The sequence below is a fragment of the Centruroides vittatus genome, unplaced genomic scaffold, assembly GCF_030686945.1.
Source record: "Centruroides vittatus isolate TY-2023 unplaced genomic scaffold, ASM3068694v2 contig_2190, whole genome shotgun sequence".
NCBI classification, from domain to species: Eukaryota; Metazoa; Arthropoda; class Arachnida; order Scorpiones; family Buthidae; genus Centruroides; species Centruroides vittatus.
Window position 1 is genome coordinate 468,610 of NW_027121367.1, and position 19,945 is coordinate 488,554.

General features: G+C 28.6%; 2 protein-coding genes across 8 annotated transcripts in view; one reads left to right on the plus strand and one right to left on the minus strand.

Annotated features, from left to right (window-relative positions):
• The window catches only part of LOC136970811 (uncharacterized), a 424,253-nt gene extending 422,749 nt beyond the window's left edge, over window positions 1–1,504 (minus strand). The window contains exon 1 of the mRNA XM_067265279.1: window positions 1,489–1,504. The gene's annotated coding sequence lies outside the window, so the exon portion shown is untranslated. The remainder of the gene's footprint in view (window positions 1–1,488) is intronic.
• Window positions 1–19,945, plus strand: part of LOC136970808 (homer protein homolog 2-like) — a 248,638-nt gene that overhangs the window by 105,933 nt on the left and 122,760 nt on the right. For all 7 annotated transcript variants that reach the window (XM_067265275.1, XM_067265273.1, XM_067265278.1 and 4 more), the window contains exon 3: window positions 13,959–14,090. In XM_067265275.1, the coding sequence (XP_067121376.1) occupies window positions 13,959–14,090 (132 nt within the window). The remainder of the gene's footprint in view (window positions 1–13,958; window positions 14,091–19,945) is intronic.

Below are 19,945 nucleotides of genomic sequence, written 5' to 3' on the forward strand. Positions count from 1 at the left end.
CCAAGATGTTATTGTATATTGGCGACATAGGTGGTATGGGTGTCAGTCGTGGTAAGAGTTTTATTAATTTTTTTTTGGGGTTGATGTGGAGCTTTTGTCCTTTAACAAAATAAAATGTTCCCAAAATAAATAATAACGAGAACTAAATAAAAACCCTGAAAATAAAAGTAAGATTCAGACTCGACTTCTTACAGTCTGATCCAATAGTTCAATACTATGACAATAGATCAATGATTTTCAATTGGGGACTGCAAAATATAGATAGTACTGAGCTGCACCATGACACATCTTATATGTATTATTAAAAGTACAAAAAGTGCAATAACTGTTCAGTTGTAAAGTAGTAGGGTTGTTATTATTAGAAAAAGGTTAAAAAACTACTCTAGATTAATAAGTCTTAAACTTATCCACAAGTATATTTTTTTCTACATCAATAGAAAATCTCAAAAAAATAATAATAATAAAAATTGTTGTAATTTTATTGTTACATTGTCACAATGCTGGACTGCAATTTTTAATAATTTTTTAATTTAAAATATATGCTCTCCACCTCAAATTAGTAGTGTCTTGCCCCTGTATATTATATTTTTTATTAGCAATAAAGTTGTGCTTGTCATCTACCTAACATGTTTCAGAGGAAAATTTTTTAATTGGAAATAATGTGACTTCTAGTTCATACTGGAAGTTTGTATATAGTTAATCGGGGCCTCTTGCTCCTAATCTTTCTATATCTGGTCTTGGTCCATTCTCGAGCTTAAGGAAAGACAGATGAACAATAGTGGGAATTTATAGGTCTATAATTTTATCAGATTGCAGCCAAAAAAGAGATTTGTGCATAAAAATTAAAAATACTATGCCTGTTTGTGCTAAATATTTCATTTATCTTGTATTAAAAATGAAACTGGAATGTATTTAAAATCAAAACAACAACCATTTCAATCAACAGTCAACACCAACCACTCCAAGCAAACTTTGTTTAATACAAATGTTTTCAACCTTATTGAAAGATCTTCCTCAGGCTACAGTAAATCAAATAATCCAACCATCTAGAGAATGCAGGCAGAAGGAACAATGTATAAAAATTTGAAATGTAGAATACTTAAAAAAATCTTAGAATAAAAATATTTTAAAGTATAAATGTTTGAAAAAGAACATTACAGAAATTTAAAAATTGGTTTAATAAGAAGAATATAAATATGTAATTATATAAATGAAACTAAAATAAAAGAATATAAAGGATTAAAAATAAAAATCAACATTGAATAATAAATAATATTCTACAATTTGACATAGTAGGTCTCTGTTAGGTAATCTCATACACAAACTTCCATGCATTGGAAATACTTTAGCATCCATAGTATTTATGCACGTAGCATTTTTTGAAGATAAGTAAATTTCCACTTTGTTTTATTTATATAATTATGTTATATTTATATTCTTTGTATTTAAAACAGTTTTTCTAAATTTCTATAATGTTCTTTTTCAAACATTTATACTTCGAAATATTTTTATTCTAAGTTTTTGTAATATTTTACATTTCAAATATGTACACATTGTTCTTCCATTTGTGTTCTCTAGACAGTTGGAGTATCCAATTTCCTTTAGCCTGAGGAAGACTTTTCAATAAAGTTGAAAATATTTACAATAAACAAAGTTTGCTGGAATTTATGGTTGCTGTTACTCTGATTGTCTTACAAAAAAATATATCTCAAATGACTATTATCAACTCAGAAACTCATCTAGTCACATTATCAAATATCTTTGCCATATTTGGCCATAAAGTAGATATCTTGCATTTTTCTGTAGCATTACAATATTTGGTGTTATGTTATTATATAAATAATAGATCAAAAACAGTAGAATGTATTGCTTTATTTACTTTCCATTTCTGATTTGATGTTATTGGGCTACCAGTTTAAGTATAATAAATAAATAAATTCTAATTGTAGAAGCAAAGAATCTGCTAGAATTGAATATAGAATCAAAGAACACAAGGAAGAATCTCTTAATTATATAAACAAATGTTAAGTATATTAATACTTAACATTTTCAGAGTATTAACATTCCATTCCTAGAAATCATATATAAAACATTTAAAATTATTTTTATTAGTGTTTTAAATTGGAGGATAGCTTTCAAAAAATAAATGCTAATTCTTTTATATTAGTAATGTGGCTAAGGATGCATAAAAATCTATAAAGGATACATATCAATAGCCTAGAAGGAAAAACTTACAAAACAAAATTTGTAACATTTTAGGAAAGCAGAAAAAAAATAAAACATTTTGGGTTTGAACAATTAAAATGTTTAACAGTTTAAAAATGTTGACTGTAATAAGTTTTTAGTGTTAAAACATGTGTATTTTTGTATTTTAAGGGATAAACTTGACATTCAGGTCAGAAAGTGATTTTACAACTTGCAAGACCTTGCAACTTTAGGCCAGAGCTTTCTAAACTATGGGTTGCAACCCCAAATGGGGTCACAAAGCAAAATGTCGGAGTCGCAAAAATTAAATTCACACAGTCGAATTTGACGAAACATTAATTGGATATTTTTATTATTGTTAATTGAAACTATTACATTTTTTTGTACGACTCAGTTATAAACTTATAATACTGGCCAAGTTGCATAGCAAATTATATTCAGATATTAAAAACTAAATTACAGCCAAGCTCATCATAATTGTTGTGATGCATTGTAATTTGGCATATAAGTTATTTAACAAAGGCACAATACATAACTTGATGTGCCAAATAAATTTGCACATGGTGCTACTGCAACTACTGTAGAATTGATGTGTTCTCTTCTGCAGATATATGTCTATGAAGCCTAACCACCTACTTCAACGTGTAAAAGAAAATATATACTTATTGATCTCAAATAGTAAAAGCTGCTGCTGATCATGTAACCAATTGACCAATTTACCTCTATAGTCTGGAAGCTTATGCCCAACAACAAGACAAGATTGATGTGTTTCCAGTATGTCGTTAGTTTCCATTTCACCATAACAAGTGTATAGCTAATGATACAACATTGTATTTTATTATTTTACTGAATTGAGGTTGGTATTTTTTTTAATAATTATAAAAGATACTATTTTATTTATATTTTAGGCTTTTTGAATATTTTTTAACTATGGATAAATGGTTGAACTTGAGGTAATGATGTAGATGACAATGCTACAAACTGTTCAAGCAGGATCTAGTAGTTAGAAAGAGGCACCTAAAATGCATAAAAGAAAATACGATGAGACATTTCTATAATTTGACTTCATTTTTAATAATTGCAATGGTAAGGAACAACCTCTTTGTTTAATTTGTAATAACATTTTTGCTGTGGAGAATATGAAACATCAAAATTAAAAAGGTACCTTGAATCCAAGCATTCTTTTTACATCAATAAATCAAAGGAATATTTTGAACAACTGTTAAGATCTTTAAATAAAAAAAAATAATATTTTGGGAAACTTATGGCTGTCAATGAGAAATATATATTGGCATCATACAAAGTTTCGTATCTGATTGCTAAAAATAAAAAGCCATATACTATTGGGGAAGATCTTGTATTAGCTGCTGCTATTAAAATAGCAGAAATATGGTAATGACATTGGAAAATTTCTTTATCAAACAATACTGTCATCAGTAGAATAATTGAAATTAGCAATGACCAAATTGAGCAACTTATCATTAGAATCAAAGAAAGCCGAAAATTTGCAATGCAGTTGACCGAAACAACTGATAGTATGAAGATGGCTGTTATTAGTATACATAAGATACATTTATGAACGAAACACCAATAAAGATTTGTTATTTTGTTGTCCTTTGGAAGAACATACAAGGGGAGAAGACATATAGGAAAGATGATGAAGGTTTAGAATGGAAAAATTGCATTGGAATGTGCACAGATGGTGCAAAAGCAATGATGGAAATAAATATTGGTTTTAAAACATTTGTTAAAGCTGCTGCTGATCATGTAACTTTTACACACTGTGTGATACATCAAGAGACCATTGTAGCAAAAAACTACCAATGGAATTGAATGATGTGCTTCAGGATGCTGTCAAAATATAAACTTTATTAACAGCCGTTTATTTTCAAATCTTTGTAAAGTCGTAGACTCCAAATGCAAAAACTTATTATATGTAGACATATGTCTAGAGGGCAAAGTTTTAAACAGATTATTGTTATTTAAAGATGAAGTTATTGTATTTTTAATTGAACAAAAATTGGATCTTGCAGCTCTTTTTCAAAATGACTTATAGTTATCGAAGTTATGCTATATGTCAGATATTTTTGAGAAACAAAATGATCTCAACTTGTCTCTTCAAGGAAAAAATTGCAATATATTTACTTCCAATAATAAAATTAAAGGTTTTATTAAAAAGATCAAGATTCGGATGAATAGGGTAAAAAATGATTCATTTGAAATGTTTTTGACCATCGACAATTTTATAATTGAAAAGAATAATTGTAAAAGTTTAGTTTGCAAAAATTATTATAGACCACTTAGAAATCCTAGAAACACAGTTTCACAAATATTTGATATCGAATTTGGATTTTAAGAAGTTATCTTGGATTCAAAAACCATTTATTTAACATTGATGGTATTAATCATTTGCCATATAAAGCCCAAAAGGAATTCCCTGAGCTATCAAGTGATTCTAACTTAAAACTTAAATTTCAACAAAAATCCTTGACTCAATTCTGGATTGGAGCTAGAGTTGAATTTCCTACAATTTCTGAAATGGCATTAAATAAAATGGGGTCATGAATGAAAAAAGTTTAGGAAGCACTGCTCTAGGCCATTGATATCTAAGAAATTTTTATCAATAACAATGTTAAAAATTAAGTAGTGATTGTATAAAATATCTTGGACAGTATTTTAGAAATAATTATTATATAGTTGGCTGTAAATTTAATTAATAATTAAGATACTTTGATACAATAAGTGGATGTGCTGCCATCTGTTGATAAAAAAGTAAAATCAGTTTATATTAACCAATTTATAAGAGAAAAAATTTATTATGTTGTAAATAGTGCAGAATAATGGTAATGTTTGGATTCAAAAGTTTCCAGAATTTGTACAAATTAAACAATTTATAATTATAAAATTCCAAGCTGTGATATTTTAATTCTGTTTTTGACTTATAAAATTTAACCGTAAATGTTTTCTAAAATACTGTTTATTTATTTGTAGAGTTTTAATTTATAAACAATAGTTCCTTATGTTGAGAATAGGAATGAGAATTTTTGAAAATGTCTGGAAAAATAAATTTTTTTTCATCTTAAGTGAAACACAAATTCTCATAACTTATATACGGAAGGAATCATATAAGAAGGATGGATCAAATGAAAACAGAACAGTAGCCATTATTTATTTTCAAATGTAATGACCAAAATTACACAAGCACTTGTCCCACTATTGCACCAAGAGGTGAATACCTCGTTCGTAGAAAGAGTTTGGCTGAGATTGAAACCAGTTTCGAACAGTGTCCATGACTTTGCTGTCCGATTGAAAACATCGACTCCACAATGCTTTTTTTTAGCGGACCAAAGATGTGAAAGTCACATGGTGAAAGGTCGGGGCTGTATGGTGGGTGTTCCAACACCCTCCACCGAAACTTCGCAAGCATGCTCAGTGTGCGAGTGGCCGTATGTGGCTGTGCATTGTCGTGGAGCAAAAGCACTCTAGACGACAACATTCCTGGCCACTCAGCTTTGATTGGTGCACGCAAACATTCCAGGGTATTGCAGTACTGATCAGCGTTGATTGTTTGATCTTGGGCCAGGAACTCAATGAAAAGTGGGTCTTTCATATAAAAAAAAACACGTCGGCATGATTTTGCCCTTACTCTCCATCATCCTGGACTTCTTTGGCGGTGGGGAGCTGGGATGTTTCTACTGTTGGCTTTGTCTTTTGCTTTCTGGTTGGTAGTGATGGCACCAAGATTCATCACCTGCCACAACTCTGTCCAAGAAATTGTCCTCAGCACAATATCGGAGAAGATGCTGCAAGGACAATCCCATGTGAAGCAACCTCTGATTGTCTGTAAGATTGCGTGGCACCCACTGTGCACTCAGTTTCCTGTAATGCAGTTTCTCCATAATGATGGCGCAAACAGAACTGAAACTTACACCCACCTCCTCGCTGATGTCTTTTATTGTGTGTTGTCTGTTTGCTCAGATGATCTGGTCAACTTTATTCACCAAAGCATCCGTGATGACGAGGTGACTTTGACCAGGTTGTGGATCATCTTTCAAAGAATCCCGTTCCTCGCAGAAATGCTTGTGCCAGTCCTGACACGAATCAGTGACAGTGAGTGTTCTCCATACACTGTTTTCATTCGCCAATGCACTTCACGAACTCCAACACCCTTTGCCACTAAAAAACGAATAACACTATGTTGCTCTTCTTTAGTCGCAAACATGACAGACTGATTGCCTGCCAGACAACATGCCTGGTCGACCGCTAGCTCATACCATGCACTTACCAAGGGTGAGTGCATTCCTCAATAGGGTTTTGCCTCTTTCACCTCCCACTCTACATCTACACACAGTTTTGTTACACTCACATACACATACACCAAATTATGACCACTGTTCCATTTTCATTTGATCCACTCTAGCATATATTAACAGAAATCTATTGATAATTTTAATAATTAAATGATTAAATAATTGAAGGCCTTTGATGTAGGCTGAAAATGTAACAATATTTTTTACCTCACTGGACTGACATAAGGTTACTGAATTGTATTTGATTAAATGACAAATAGACTAATATAATTATTTAAATAAATTTTGAAATATGAAAAAATCCCATATTAAATTAAAGTGAAAAAAAAGCCAGTTTACTGTTATGAAAAAAATAAAGAAAATTTTACATTCTTGGCACTGCAAATGATTGTTATGAATTTGTTATTGATTTTGAAGACATTTCTGTTTATTATTTTGTAAATTTTAACCCCAGAAGATATTTAGTTAATTTTATTTATAGTTTTACTTGGTATACTATATAGAATCTTCTTCCAGTCTGGTGTTATACTTTAAAAAGTTTAAGTTATTTTATTTTATCTATCAGAAACCAAATTTATTAATGGTAAAAACAGTAACCATAATTATGTAATTGTGGCAATATCTTAAAAACAACAATATTTAAATAAGTATATTGATTAATATATATTAATATTTCTTGTATAAATATTTTAAAACTATTAAATGAATTAAAAATTTTTGGTTTGTATAATTAGTTTGCTCTACTACAATATTTAATTTAAAGGAAGTTGAAAGGAAGGTATGTTATAATAAATAAACATATATCCAATAGTTGATTTAAAGATCTTAATAAAATATGTTAGTTTAATATTTATTAAGTTCTGTCAGAGACAGATCTAACTGTCTGTGGGCTTTACGCTTGAGATTATTTTCAGGTCCTTTTTTAAAATTTTTAGATAATAAATTTTTAAAACAGTACAGTAAACAGATGATTTAATGGAGAAAAAATTTTAAATCTTTTTATTCATGAATAGAGCATGCTAAAAGGTTGGATTAAACAGTCAATGAGTGTAAATTACTCAATGTACTTTATAATATTTTATTCATACTAATACATCATAATAACATTTTAATATATCTTGTACATTTTAAGTTTGTTATTAATTACATATGTTTTTAAAATACATTTGATTTAATGGACTTTTGGCAATAGCAGCCATTCCTTTCCCCCAATTAATCTGTTAAATTGAGAACTTACTATATATTATCCCTTCTAGCTTTGTCTCTAAGTACTATAAGTAATTTTAGCCAGAATGTTTTAAACAGTCATACTAACTGGCTTCCCCTTGTTTAAAAAATTCTTCAAAAAGTCCATGATAAAATAGATTGCAACCAGATGCATTTTACAAGTTGCACATTTTTAAAATGTTACACCTTGTTATTAATTTATGTTCAGATGTGTTACTATAAGAGAGTGATGTGCTCGTCAGTGGTCACATTCAAGAAATTTATAAATTGATATTGTTTTACACTTAGCTCCTATACAGATCCACCACTGAGTTCTGTATCCAACAAATAGAATTTAAGTCAAAATTCATTCAATAAAATATTTATTTTATGTATTTAGAAAAGTGTTTTTTTTTTTTTTTTTCTTTTTTTGAAATATCAAATTGATGATTCTTTTTAAAATATTTCAATTTTTTCAAAAATGTAATAAATAAATAAATTAAGTTTATTTATTACATTTATTTTAAAATTATTTTCTGCATAAAAGAAATTTTATGATAGTATTCTCTTTTGAAATGAATTATTAATTTTCCCAATAAATTATTGTTTACTTTTATTCTTGTTTCGTCACTTTTATCTTTATAGCTTATAGTTTTACAGTAGTAGTTGTCTTAATAAATGTCACATCTAATCTTTTTTGATTTAAATCTATTTTCCACTTTATACGGACAATTAGGGAAAATTGTCATATGACAAACTGAAACTGTCAGAAGGAGATAATTTATCTAAAAGTATGTGACACTCACAGTATAATTTCATACATTCTTAGTCATGAAGTGACTGTAATAAATATTGATTAAACTTGAAGTACATAGAAATTATTTTATATACATTACAATATTGATTTTATTTTGACTGATGTGTCATTGGATCTCTTGAAAGTGTTTATTATATTTAAACTATGATAAATTTCTAATTTTTTTTTTAATTATAAAAATGTTAGAAATTGAATATTTACATTTGAAGATGAATTAGTATTTACTGCAATTTGTTTTATTTTTTTTATTTTATTAAAAATTATTCTATCTTTTATAATATAATAAATATTATTATATTATATTATAAAAGATATACACATTTGTTTTTATTAATAGACTGATATAGTAGTCAATATCTATTAAAGATATTCTTATGTTAACAAAATTAATTATAATTGATTGTAAATTTTTAAAAATGTCTTATGTATTGTTTAACATTGATCATTGGCCAATAACGTAAAGGTTAATCATTTAATTAAGGGTTGATAATTTAGGATAATACTAGATTTTTTTTTCCCTTATTTTCATTTTTTACATCTAAAGATTTGTCATGCTTGAAGCATTTCTTTCTTAACCTGTACACACACACTTACCATTTCCACATATGTCATATGCTTTTTGAAATCCATTTTTAGATAAATGTCAAAGAATTATTGTTATTGTTCTGCATGCTTCCTCATTAGATTGAACTTGATTTTTTTAATCAAATTTTATTCAGTGACTGTTTTGCCATGTTACCGTTATATAATCGGTATAAGTTTTTGTTCATATATCAAATTTAATGTAACAATGTTATTTAGCCTTCTTTGTAAATCACTCATTATATCAAATAATAGAGCTTGATTGATTGATTGCCTCTTTAATTGATTTAAAGCATTCATCTTTCAGAACCTCAGTCACAGAAACAGAAAGAAATTACAAGATTTAAGAAAATTCTTAATATAGATAATACATAAAAGTGTCTTCTTTGTACTTTTTCACACACATGGAAGTTAATAGTTCCATGGCAGAGTTGACCATTCATTTGAGATTACTTGTCCATCTCAGTATGTAAAACTTTAAAATCTTCCTCTGGCAATGGCACAATTAAAAAATAATAAATACATTTTCTCTGTTGAATCCATGCCCTCCTTTATGTTATATTTTTTTGAGACATCATGAAATGTTGACACTAGACACTAGACTTTTTCACATCTACTTTATTTTCTTAGTACCTTACAGACAACTATTTTAATACTTATGAGAGACAAAAAGAAAAATGAAAGTTAGGTTAAAAGAACATGTTGCCAATTTAAAACACAATAGAAGTAATTCTGTTTTTCATGACATTGTACACTCTATAACTGTAATATAGATAAAAATAATATAAAAATTCTACATCGTGAATGTAATACTCATAGTAGAAAAGTTGAAATTATGAGATCTAATAATAAACTTAAATTTTTATTAAGTATTAAAATAAATGCTATATGGGTAAAATTATTGTAAAATTGAATAAATAAACATGCAAATTATAAATGTGTAAATGCATATATGCAAATTAATTAATGTGGAAGTGCAGTTTGTGGGATGATTCACAAGTTTAGCACTCTGTGAATCATCCCACAAACTTGTGTAATATATGGTTGCTGTTCGATGGTATGTGCAGTATTATTGGTACTGTATCCAATGTAGAAAATGGAATTCTCTGAATAATTCTTTAAATAAAAATTACATTGAAGTATATAAGATATTTTATTGGAGAATTTGGCATTGTATGGTTTTAAAATTTAGCATTGTACAGTTTTAGGAATTTTTAACTGGTTTAGTGTACATGATGGTGTTTTGGTTTTATGTATGTCAATAATAGAATAAAAATCTCTATAGAGAACGTATATCAGGTATGTCTAAAATTAAAAGTTTTTGTAAAGTGATATTTTGCTAATATGTATTGATAAAATATTGTTAGCAAACTGATGAGCAGTCCATCCAAAATACATATTGGCAATTGGAACAATTAGTTTAGAGACTGTAAAGTACATAAGAAAATGAAGTGGATGTGAAAAAGTCCATTGTCTAGTGTTAACACTTCATGGTGAACAAATAAGTTTAAATTTAAGAAAATTCTTAATATAGACAATACATAAAAGTGTTGTTGTTTCTTGTGTATTGTATAAATACACATTTTATGCCTCAAGGAATACAAATTAAACAAGAACTATATTTCACAATTTGATTTTTGCTTCATAGTGACTATCAATGACAGACTATTAATAAAAGATTTGCAAACAAAATTAAAACCACCATGAACTGACCAGCACTGATGGAAGATGGTTATGAGACTTCAGAGAGATGCAACCATCGTATTTTTCCAGAAATTCATACAGGAAAAATCTTAGGATGGTTCCATGAAATTTAAATGTTCAGTCTTATATCTAAGTATATGTCAATATAAAAAAGAAACTTGTTATAACAAATTAGCATAACAATAAAATTTAAATAAGAATGCAAAATGATAAAATCTGTATATTTTATAACCCTTATTTAACATTTTCCCAGGGACTAACTAAAATTGAGGCACACTTAGAATAATGGTTTTGGAAAAATTATTATAAAAACAATTGTTATAAATAAAATTAATATTTATGCATTGTAATCTCTCTTATTATTTACCTAATGTAAAAATTTAATGTCAACATCTTTAAATTCATAACATTTCATCAATTCATGAACATAATCATTTTATCATTTTAGAAGTTGCAGTTATATTTAGAAAGTCATGGGTTGAAATATATTTGAAGGACAATTCCTAGTATTCATTTTACTGGTGTATTTGAAATAATAATTATATGAATTTAAATTTTTAATATTTTAAACTTTGTTATTACTGTTAGTTCATTTTTATTAAATTCTAGATATTGAAAATAGCAATTATGCCCAATCTTAAAGATCAGTTCCCAAGATTCTACTGCCCCGAGGTAAAAGGCTCTATATCTAAAACAATTGAAAATGTAATTGCATACTTGTATCATATCTAATTCTTAACCTTTATCAATATTGCCTAATATCTATCAAAAAAAAAATGTTGTTTAATAATTACAGAACATTTTTTATGCTAAATATTAGGTGATATTGATAAAGAATACAAATTAGATATGATTTCTAGTGTACATTTAATTTTCAATTTTTACTTTTCCAGCTCTTATATATAACAGTCGGGAAAGTATGGTGATCAGTCAAAAAATGACCCCCCCCCCAAAATTTTTACATTTTTGGACTTAGGACACCTTGAAACATTGAGAAATGCAAAAAAGTTTGGGGGTAATTTTTGTATGTACTGTGTGTATGGGGCACAATTTTGTTCACTGTCTTTGAAGCTTAATAACTCCTGTGCTTTTTATTGAAAATTATTGAAATTTAACAGGGAGGTTTGTTTATTAGGAGGATTGATGCTATTAAATTTTGCTGGTTAAAGGTCGAGAAGGTGGGGAGATAATGGGGATCACATATATCTCCTGTAGAGTCAGACTTAATGACGATTTTACTTGTTATTAGCATTTACAATTTTTTATAAAATTCATCCCTGCCTCAAATCATTAAGCTTTCTGCTATTTTATAATAAAACTAGCAGGTAGGCCCAGCGTTGCTCGGACAAAAGTAACGATAGCAAAGATTAAGATTATTACATTATAGTCATAAAAAAAGAGAGTAATTTCATCAACAAACTAAGTTTTTCTAAAGGAAGGTCGAATTTGAAAATCGAATGTTCTAATATTGTTCAATTTTCACGACGTGTTCTGATTATATCCTTCGATTTTCATCAAATGTTCTAAAGAAGAAAGGTTGAGAAAAACCAAACTAATCTGTTTAAATTTGAAAATCGAATATGTTTTAACATATTACTCTTTTTCTTTTTTCTTTTTTTTCCAGTGCCCATAAATCTTGCACGTTGCTTTCTCTTGTTCTCCATTGTTACTTAACACTTCCATTGTTACTTAACACTTTAGTGCTTAAATCTGGTACCCTAACTGTGCACCAAATTTCAACTTTCAACTCCTAACCGTTTTAGCAAATATTAAGATTATTACATTAGTCAACCTTACCCGTTTTCACAGAATGCAAGAATTGGGTCCCCCCTGTTTCCAGACTAATTACAGAATTTTTAGATAGGTCTAAAAATATGTTCGATTTTCCGCAAAAAAACTGCATCTGCATCTTGCACGTCGCTTTCTCTTAACACTTCCATTGCTAACCATCAACGATGGAAGTGTTAAGACTTAATCCTGTCCCTCTCCCCCGTGGGGAGGAATTTCGAAAAATCCCTTCTTAGTGTGCGTTCTCGTGACGTACCCTAACTGTGTACCAAATTTCAACTTTCAACTCCTATCTGTTTGGGCTCTGCGCTGATTATTATTATTATTATTATTATTATTATCATCATCATCATCATCATCAACTCGTCTCGATTATATATATAGATATGATAACAGATGGCACCACCACAAATTTTAAATATTGCTGGGAAAGTTGGGCAACTCATTGCTGGTTTATTTTGGATATATATCCTTTGGATGGTAGAATTCTTTTCAAAACTTTTGCCAGCTTGTTTCTCAAGGAATATGGACATTTAGGCTGTTTTCCTGTATAAATCTCAAGGTTTGAAGTGCATAAAACTTTAGCATCAACCACACAAATAATTTATAACCTGTACTTATTTGGCTTTGAAAGAATGTACTGTCTGCATTTTTGCCTCTGAATCTAACTAGTATTTCATTAATTGTAATGTTTTGTCCCATCTAATAAGAAGCTTTGCAATAGTTAACAAATCTTAAAAATAACTCCTTCAAGATTGAGTTACTTTGCACAAGTCTACTTACCATCAAATCAAATTGCATTGTCAGAATTTTAACATTAAATTAGTAGATCTGAAAATGGAAATGTAAAATCCCAAAAGCACTTAATCTAATTAAATACTTTTACTTCAATAATTTTTTCCTTTCTAGTTTTATAAGAATTTGAATCTTCACAATTATAGTCAGATGGAATATTTTTACTCCCTTGCACTTGTATCCCACAAGTCCTCCAAATTTTGACAATTACTCTGATATAATCTGTCAAAATAAAGAAAACTCATAAATGCTGTTTAGTAATATTCTGTAATGGTTGTTATTTTAGCATCTCTTTGTCAAATATTGCATTGTATTGACTCTATGTAGTTATTTAATTTGATATTAATAAGCAGTAATATCTCATCATCAACAAAACAGTTCTAAATATCATTGTAAAATACTTTATTTTAGGTTTATATAATTACACTGAAAATATTTATTTATATTTAATGAGTTAATCTTTTTCTGACTAATTTTTATAATAATGAAATCGAATTAAGGTTTTTTAGCATTATCATATATATATAATGATGAATGTTTATTTTTAACAGGCAGTTATTAATAGTACTGTTACACCAAACATGATGTTCACTAAAACATCTCAGAAATTTGGACAATGGTCAGATATCAGAGCAAATACTGTTTATGGATTGGGATTTACTTCAGAGCCAGAATTGAACAAGGTAATGAAATTTTAAATTTTAAAAATCTAAAAATAGTTATTTAATTAGTTACATTTGGCTTTTTGGATATAATAACACTTATATTCTTTAAAATATTTGAAATATCATATAGGATGCAATTTTAATATATAATAAGTTAAAATACCATATTTTATGGCATATGACTTTTTCTATGGCATGCAACTTTTATCTAAAAAAGAAGACTTGAAAATTTGCTGTTTTACTTATAAGACACAAGCAATGTCCTAAAGGCTAATGAATTCTTAAAACAGCTTTAAATAGGCTGTAGGTAACCCCTACCTAACCAACTCTGGAACAAAACGTTATTGTTTAAACATTATTATATGGTGTTGTTGGAATGTATCCTACATGGCATATACATCATTACCTAGTGCTACGCCAGACCAAAATCAAGGCATAATTCAGAAAAATGTTTTGTTTACAAGCTGTTTGTGTATGTATCTGTATTTAAGAATTTATTGACTATGACATGTGTTTAGTATGGTAGCCTTTTGTAAAGTACTGTTGTAAAGCCTAATGTTCCAAGGCATAATGTATGTGGTATGATGCCTGTGCAAAAGAACTACTTGCACAATATGTATTTTATTAATACTTCACAGATTTTTTATATATCCTAAATATTCTGTGCTAAAATGGTGCTACATCTTATATTCCTTAAAATATGATAGTTTATGTAAATATATACCAACAGTTAAGTTTTTTCAGATACTTTCTTGTTCATTGATTTTAAAATAGTTATTAAAATACAGTAACAAGGTATTCAGATCCAAAACATTTTATGAAATTATACTACTATATTTTAAAAAGTAGATTTAAAAATATAAACAAAACAAAAAATAACATTAATAATTTACAGATATGTTGTTTACTGGTATTCTGTAAGTAAATATTTTAAATATATGTATATTTCATTTAATTCCCAATTTAATATTGTTCAAAATTTGATTTATAGATAACTACTTTTATACTATCCAAACTTTGTGTAATATTAGATCAGTGGTCCCCAACCCTATGCCCACGGGCACCATGGCGCCCGCCAATCGTTTTACGTGTGCCCGCCACTGTGCGACCACGATAAAAATAAAAATATTTCGGTTTTCAATAAAATGCTATGTAAAAGTTTTTTTACTTTGAATGATTAACCATTCAAAAGTAGAAATGGCGTCCAACACGGATGAAAGTACAAAGCGAAATGCGACCGATTTCTTTTTCTCCTCCGCCAAATGTGCACTAATTCAATTTCCCATACCTGAAATGAAGTAAAACGATCCGTTCTGAATACCGTAAAATCACGTGTACGGTCCGTAACTTGGAGTGACCTAGAAATTTCAGCAGTCGTTAGCTAAAAGAAAAAAAAAAAAAGGTCAACAGCCATCCGTGTGTGAGAAGTAATCTCCGCCACGATATCTCTCGCACCATCTAGAAATATTCCTGGGTGACACCGCGATATCCGCACCGGGTGTCACCCATGCTAATGTCACATTATATAAGATTTGTTTAGAAGCAACTTATTTAAATGGGGCCCCAATTTAAATTTTGTCTAGGGCCCGCTAGAGGCTTAATCCGGCGCTGTTAACTATGTCCAAATATGAATTCACCTTGAAAAAATAAATGGTGCCCGTCGTCCAGCTGGTATTCTGGAATGTGCTCTTAGGTACAAAAAGGTTTGGGACCCCTGTAAGATTGTTTCAATTTAAATTTTCTATGTGAAGGAAAAAAGAATTTGCTCTTTGTTCTGGTTCAATTTATTATGGCCATGACACATTTGTTGAAGTAATCAGAATTATGCATATTTAAAAACTAGTATAGTAACTATAAGCTACAATTCATAAACACTTTTTCCTGAATATCAAAATGCTACTATGATAGTTAAATCATTATTTTAGAATCAAAGAATATGATTTCTTGGAACCCATTAGTAATATAATGTTTAAAATACTGAGAAAGTAGAAAAGTAGACAGATAACATGATAGAAAAAAAAAACATTACTGTTTTCCCAAACCTGCAGTTTCACTGGATAAATGTCAAAAGTGAAATGTAGCTTTTTTGATATTGTATTTTTCCAGAAATCATATTTTCGGATAAAAACACTATCCTTGTATGTCTAAATTGCCTTCTTACCATGAAGAAGATATTGTTTACTGCTAGGAATTAGGTTAATGAATATTAATAATACTTTCATTTTAATTTAAAAAATGAAGTATCTATATAAGTTAAATATGAATGTATGTATTTATATTCATATATTTATTTTGCTTTTATAAATTATATTCTGAATTATTTATACAAGTGTGTAATGAATAAATTATAGACATAGAATTTATACCATATGTTTGTAAATATAATTTTATATTACATTAAAATAAAAATTTGTTATAGAAAGTTTTACTTTAATTTAAAATTGGAATGCTTTTAAATATAACTGATTTTTATTTGCGTTTTTATTTCTGAAAGATCACTAGGTAGTCATCAAAAATGTATTGAAAAATAATATTTCAGAACTTGTAGTTTGACATGCACAGTATTTTATGGACTATTCAAATCGATTTTTTTTCCTTCCTTATTTGAAAAGAATTGAAAATATATCTTTAAACTCTAAATTGAATTTTATCGGAAGATATTTTTTAAATTTTTTATAATTAGTATTTTTTCAGTTAATAATTAATTGATAATTCTAGATTCATTACTAGGCTTCATGTTGGTTAATTAAAATATAGATATTTTATAATTTGGACTAAAGGTAAGTGATTAAGTTGCCATCTTGTATTAAATTTAAAAATTAGAATTAAATTAATTAATTTAGAATATTCTGGAAGTAAAAATCACTCTGAAATTGGACTTGAATCTGCAACTTCTGCTTACTGTGTAGATATGTTACCAATTAGACTACTCAGATCTCTGTCTGATCTCTTCCAAACTAATCTGGAGCAGATTTGAGTCCCACTCCAGGTTAAGCTTGTCTTCCAGATTATTCTAATTATTTTTAACAAGAATCTTATGTCGATGATCTTAATTGCCTATCTTTAGTCCAAATTACAAAATACAGTAGAACCTCGATTATTCAATCCCAGATTAACTGAAGTTCTGTATTGATCAAGGCAAACCTGTAAATGAATACACTGCTTTTATTATACCATAAGTCTTTGTTGTGAATACACCAAGCATGTAAATACTGTAGTATTTATAACTTTGATTGTACTGAGGAATGGCCAATGCTGAATCAAACATTGAAGCAAAGAAGAGAGGAACTGCCTTATTTACAAACAAAACATAAGCATTTTCTGTATCCATTCTGTTGTAAACCAAGTAGAACAACTACAACTTTGAGATCAGTACTGATATACCAACCATACATTTCATATTAAATTTTCTCAAGAAATCATATCATGTTTTCATATATTTCTTTCATATATTCTTTCTCTGACCAATAGGAGTTGATGGATAAATGTTCTCTATATGTAGGACAGCTTTCAGGCTTAATTTCAAAAGAATTGATAGAGATGCCATTTATCAGGTTTGTTATTGTAATATAAAGCTAACATCAATCCATTGATGTTCATACAAAAAAAAAAGGTCTTTTTTCATTGAAAAGGATTTTGAGATATCTTTCTGACAATTACAATAAATGGAAGTACTTGTATCAGGAGATAACTTCCTTTCTTTTAATCTTAATCCCAAATTAAATTAGTCAGTCCTAGCTGAGCTGAGGTTTGTCTTCTTTAGATGGTTTATATTCTTCATCAGTAGTTGAATGCTTCAAAATTTCTTCTTCTGAGTGAGTCACAGGTCATCTTGTAGAAGATAAATTAGGATATACAAATTTACTCTTAATGTTACTTGAAAATTCAAAGATTTTAGTATAGCAAAAGTAACAATCTGTTATCTGTTTATTCTCACTAAATCATTGGAACTGCTAATGGCATTGAAATGGTTTTTGCCATTTAACCAACCTCTCAAAATAATAGCACATGAAGCACAACATATACAAGGAGCCAACAGTTGTCTTCAGTTCAATTTTTAAACCAAAATATGAAAAATACACCTTTTCTATTAGAGGTATAATGTTTTGTTAATGTTAAATAGTAAACTCTCTATGCACATTCAATAATGCTACCTAAAAATCCTTTTTTTGATCCAGTACATTATTTTTAATAGAATGAACATTTTCAGCTGCTTTTATCAGTCATTATCTGGTTCTAACAATTTGCCTCAGTCAAATCAAACTTTATTGTAACATTCAATGGTTGCATTTTGGTTAATACAAACATTGATGTTCTATAGTTAGAACTTGATGATGGCTGATAAAAACAGCTGAAAACATTCATTGCATTAAAAATTATCTACTGGATCAAAAAAGGATTTTTAGATAGCATTATTGGTTGAATCCAGTGTTTACTTGGAAGTTGTAAATAACAGAAACTGTTACTTATTCACTCACAAAACATTTTGATGATGATCACTGTGAAATTCAATTACAGTCAAACATTTGGTTTTAAACAATTCAGTTTTGAACAGAATTTTGAATGCCGTATTTGCCCCAGTTGCCATACAATAACTCTGTTGCCAAACAAACTACTTAGCAAGAGCCAGCTACAGATTAAAGACACACACATAGTCAACTCCATATACTTTCTGTGTTAAAGAAAGTTGATGGCTCAACCAATCAATAAGGAGCTATTGATTCAAATGTTAGTGGCACCAAGATTGCCTTGCATCAAAGACGTTACAAAACAAACCATTGGTAATGTTCGTATTCAAATTAGATCTCAATATGCATGCAAGTAAGATACTACTACTGTTTTTTGGTATGCATTCAATCGAACTTAAATCAATAAAAACCGCATTGACATTTGCGTAATATTAATGACATCCAATAATCCTTGTTTAAAGATGCTTAACTCAAATTAAATATCAAAAATTTATCAATATAATATTATAATATTAATATTTAATTTAATATTTATTAACACTAGATAGCAAGTTAATTAAAACTAAAAATAATAAAATAATAATTAAAACTCTGGTTTTTACACTGAAACTGAAATTAAAAATAAAATCAAAATTAATTCATTTATTTAAATTTTAATTTTAATCAAAGCAATTGAAACATATTTCAGAAAGTGTGGATAAAGTACTTGTTGTCTATCTTGATTGATTTGGTTATATTTTATCCAAGCAGAGTTGAGTATCTTTGTAAAAAGGGCTGGCAGAATTACAATTTAATAAAAAGTAAAAAAAAAGAAAGGTTGTCTCTGCAATGGAAATAGTTGTTCCTGGGGATTGGACATGGCAAGCATTGAAGATTGGACTAGTATCCATCTGTAATATATTTTTACTTTTTATTAAAGAGTTGAGTATCTATTTATAGCACTTTTTTGTAAAGTGACGATTTCAGGGTTTCAATTGATGGTGACAGAACATTTTGCTTTTAATATATATGTAGTATTATATTCCATTTGTAGGCATTTTTATGTAAGAAATACAATTGAAAAGGTAAAGAAAAAAAATTTTTGTTTTGGGAGTCAGGAATGGATCAATTCATTTTATTTTGTTGTGGTTTGAGAACAATTCAGCTTTTGAACAACTTTTAGGAACAAATTAAGTTTAAAAACTGAGGTTTGACTGTACTTGAGTAAAAATTACTTCATTTTAAACTGTTTAAATGGCTTCCATTCTAAGCATCTGTTGATAGGGTTGGTTTTCAAGCCAAAATGCCATCCATGCCAGCAGCACCCATTTTGGCCTGAAAACCAATCCTATCAATAGATTTTTCTCAATTTTTCAAGCCAAATTTCTAGAACCATTTCTTTATATATACATACCTACCTGCAAA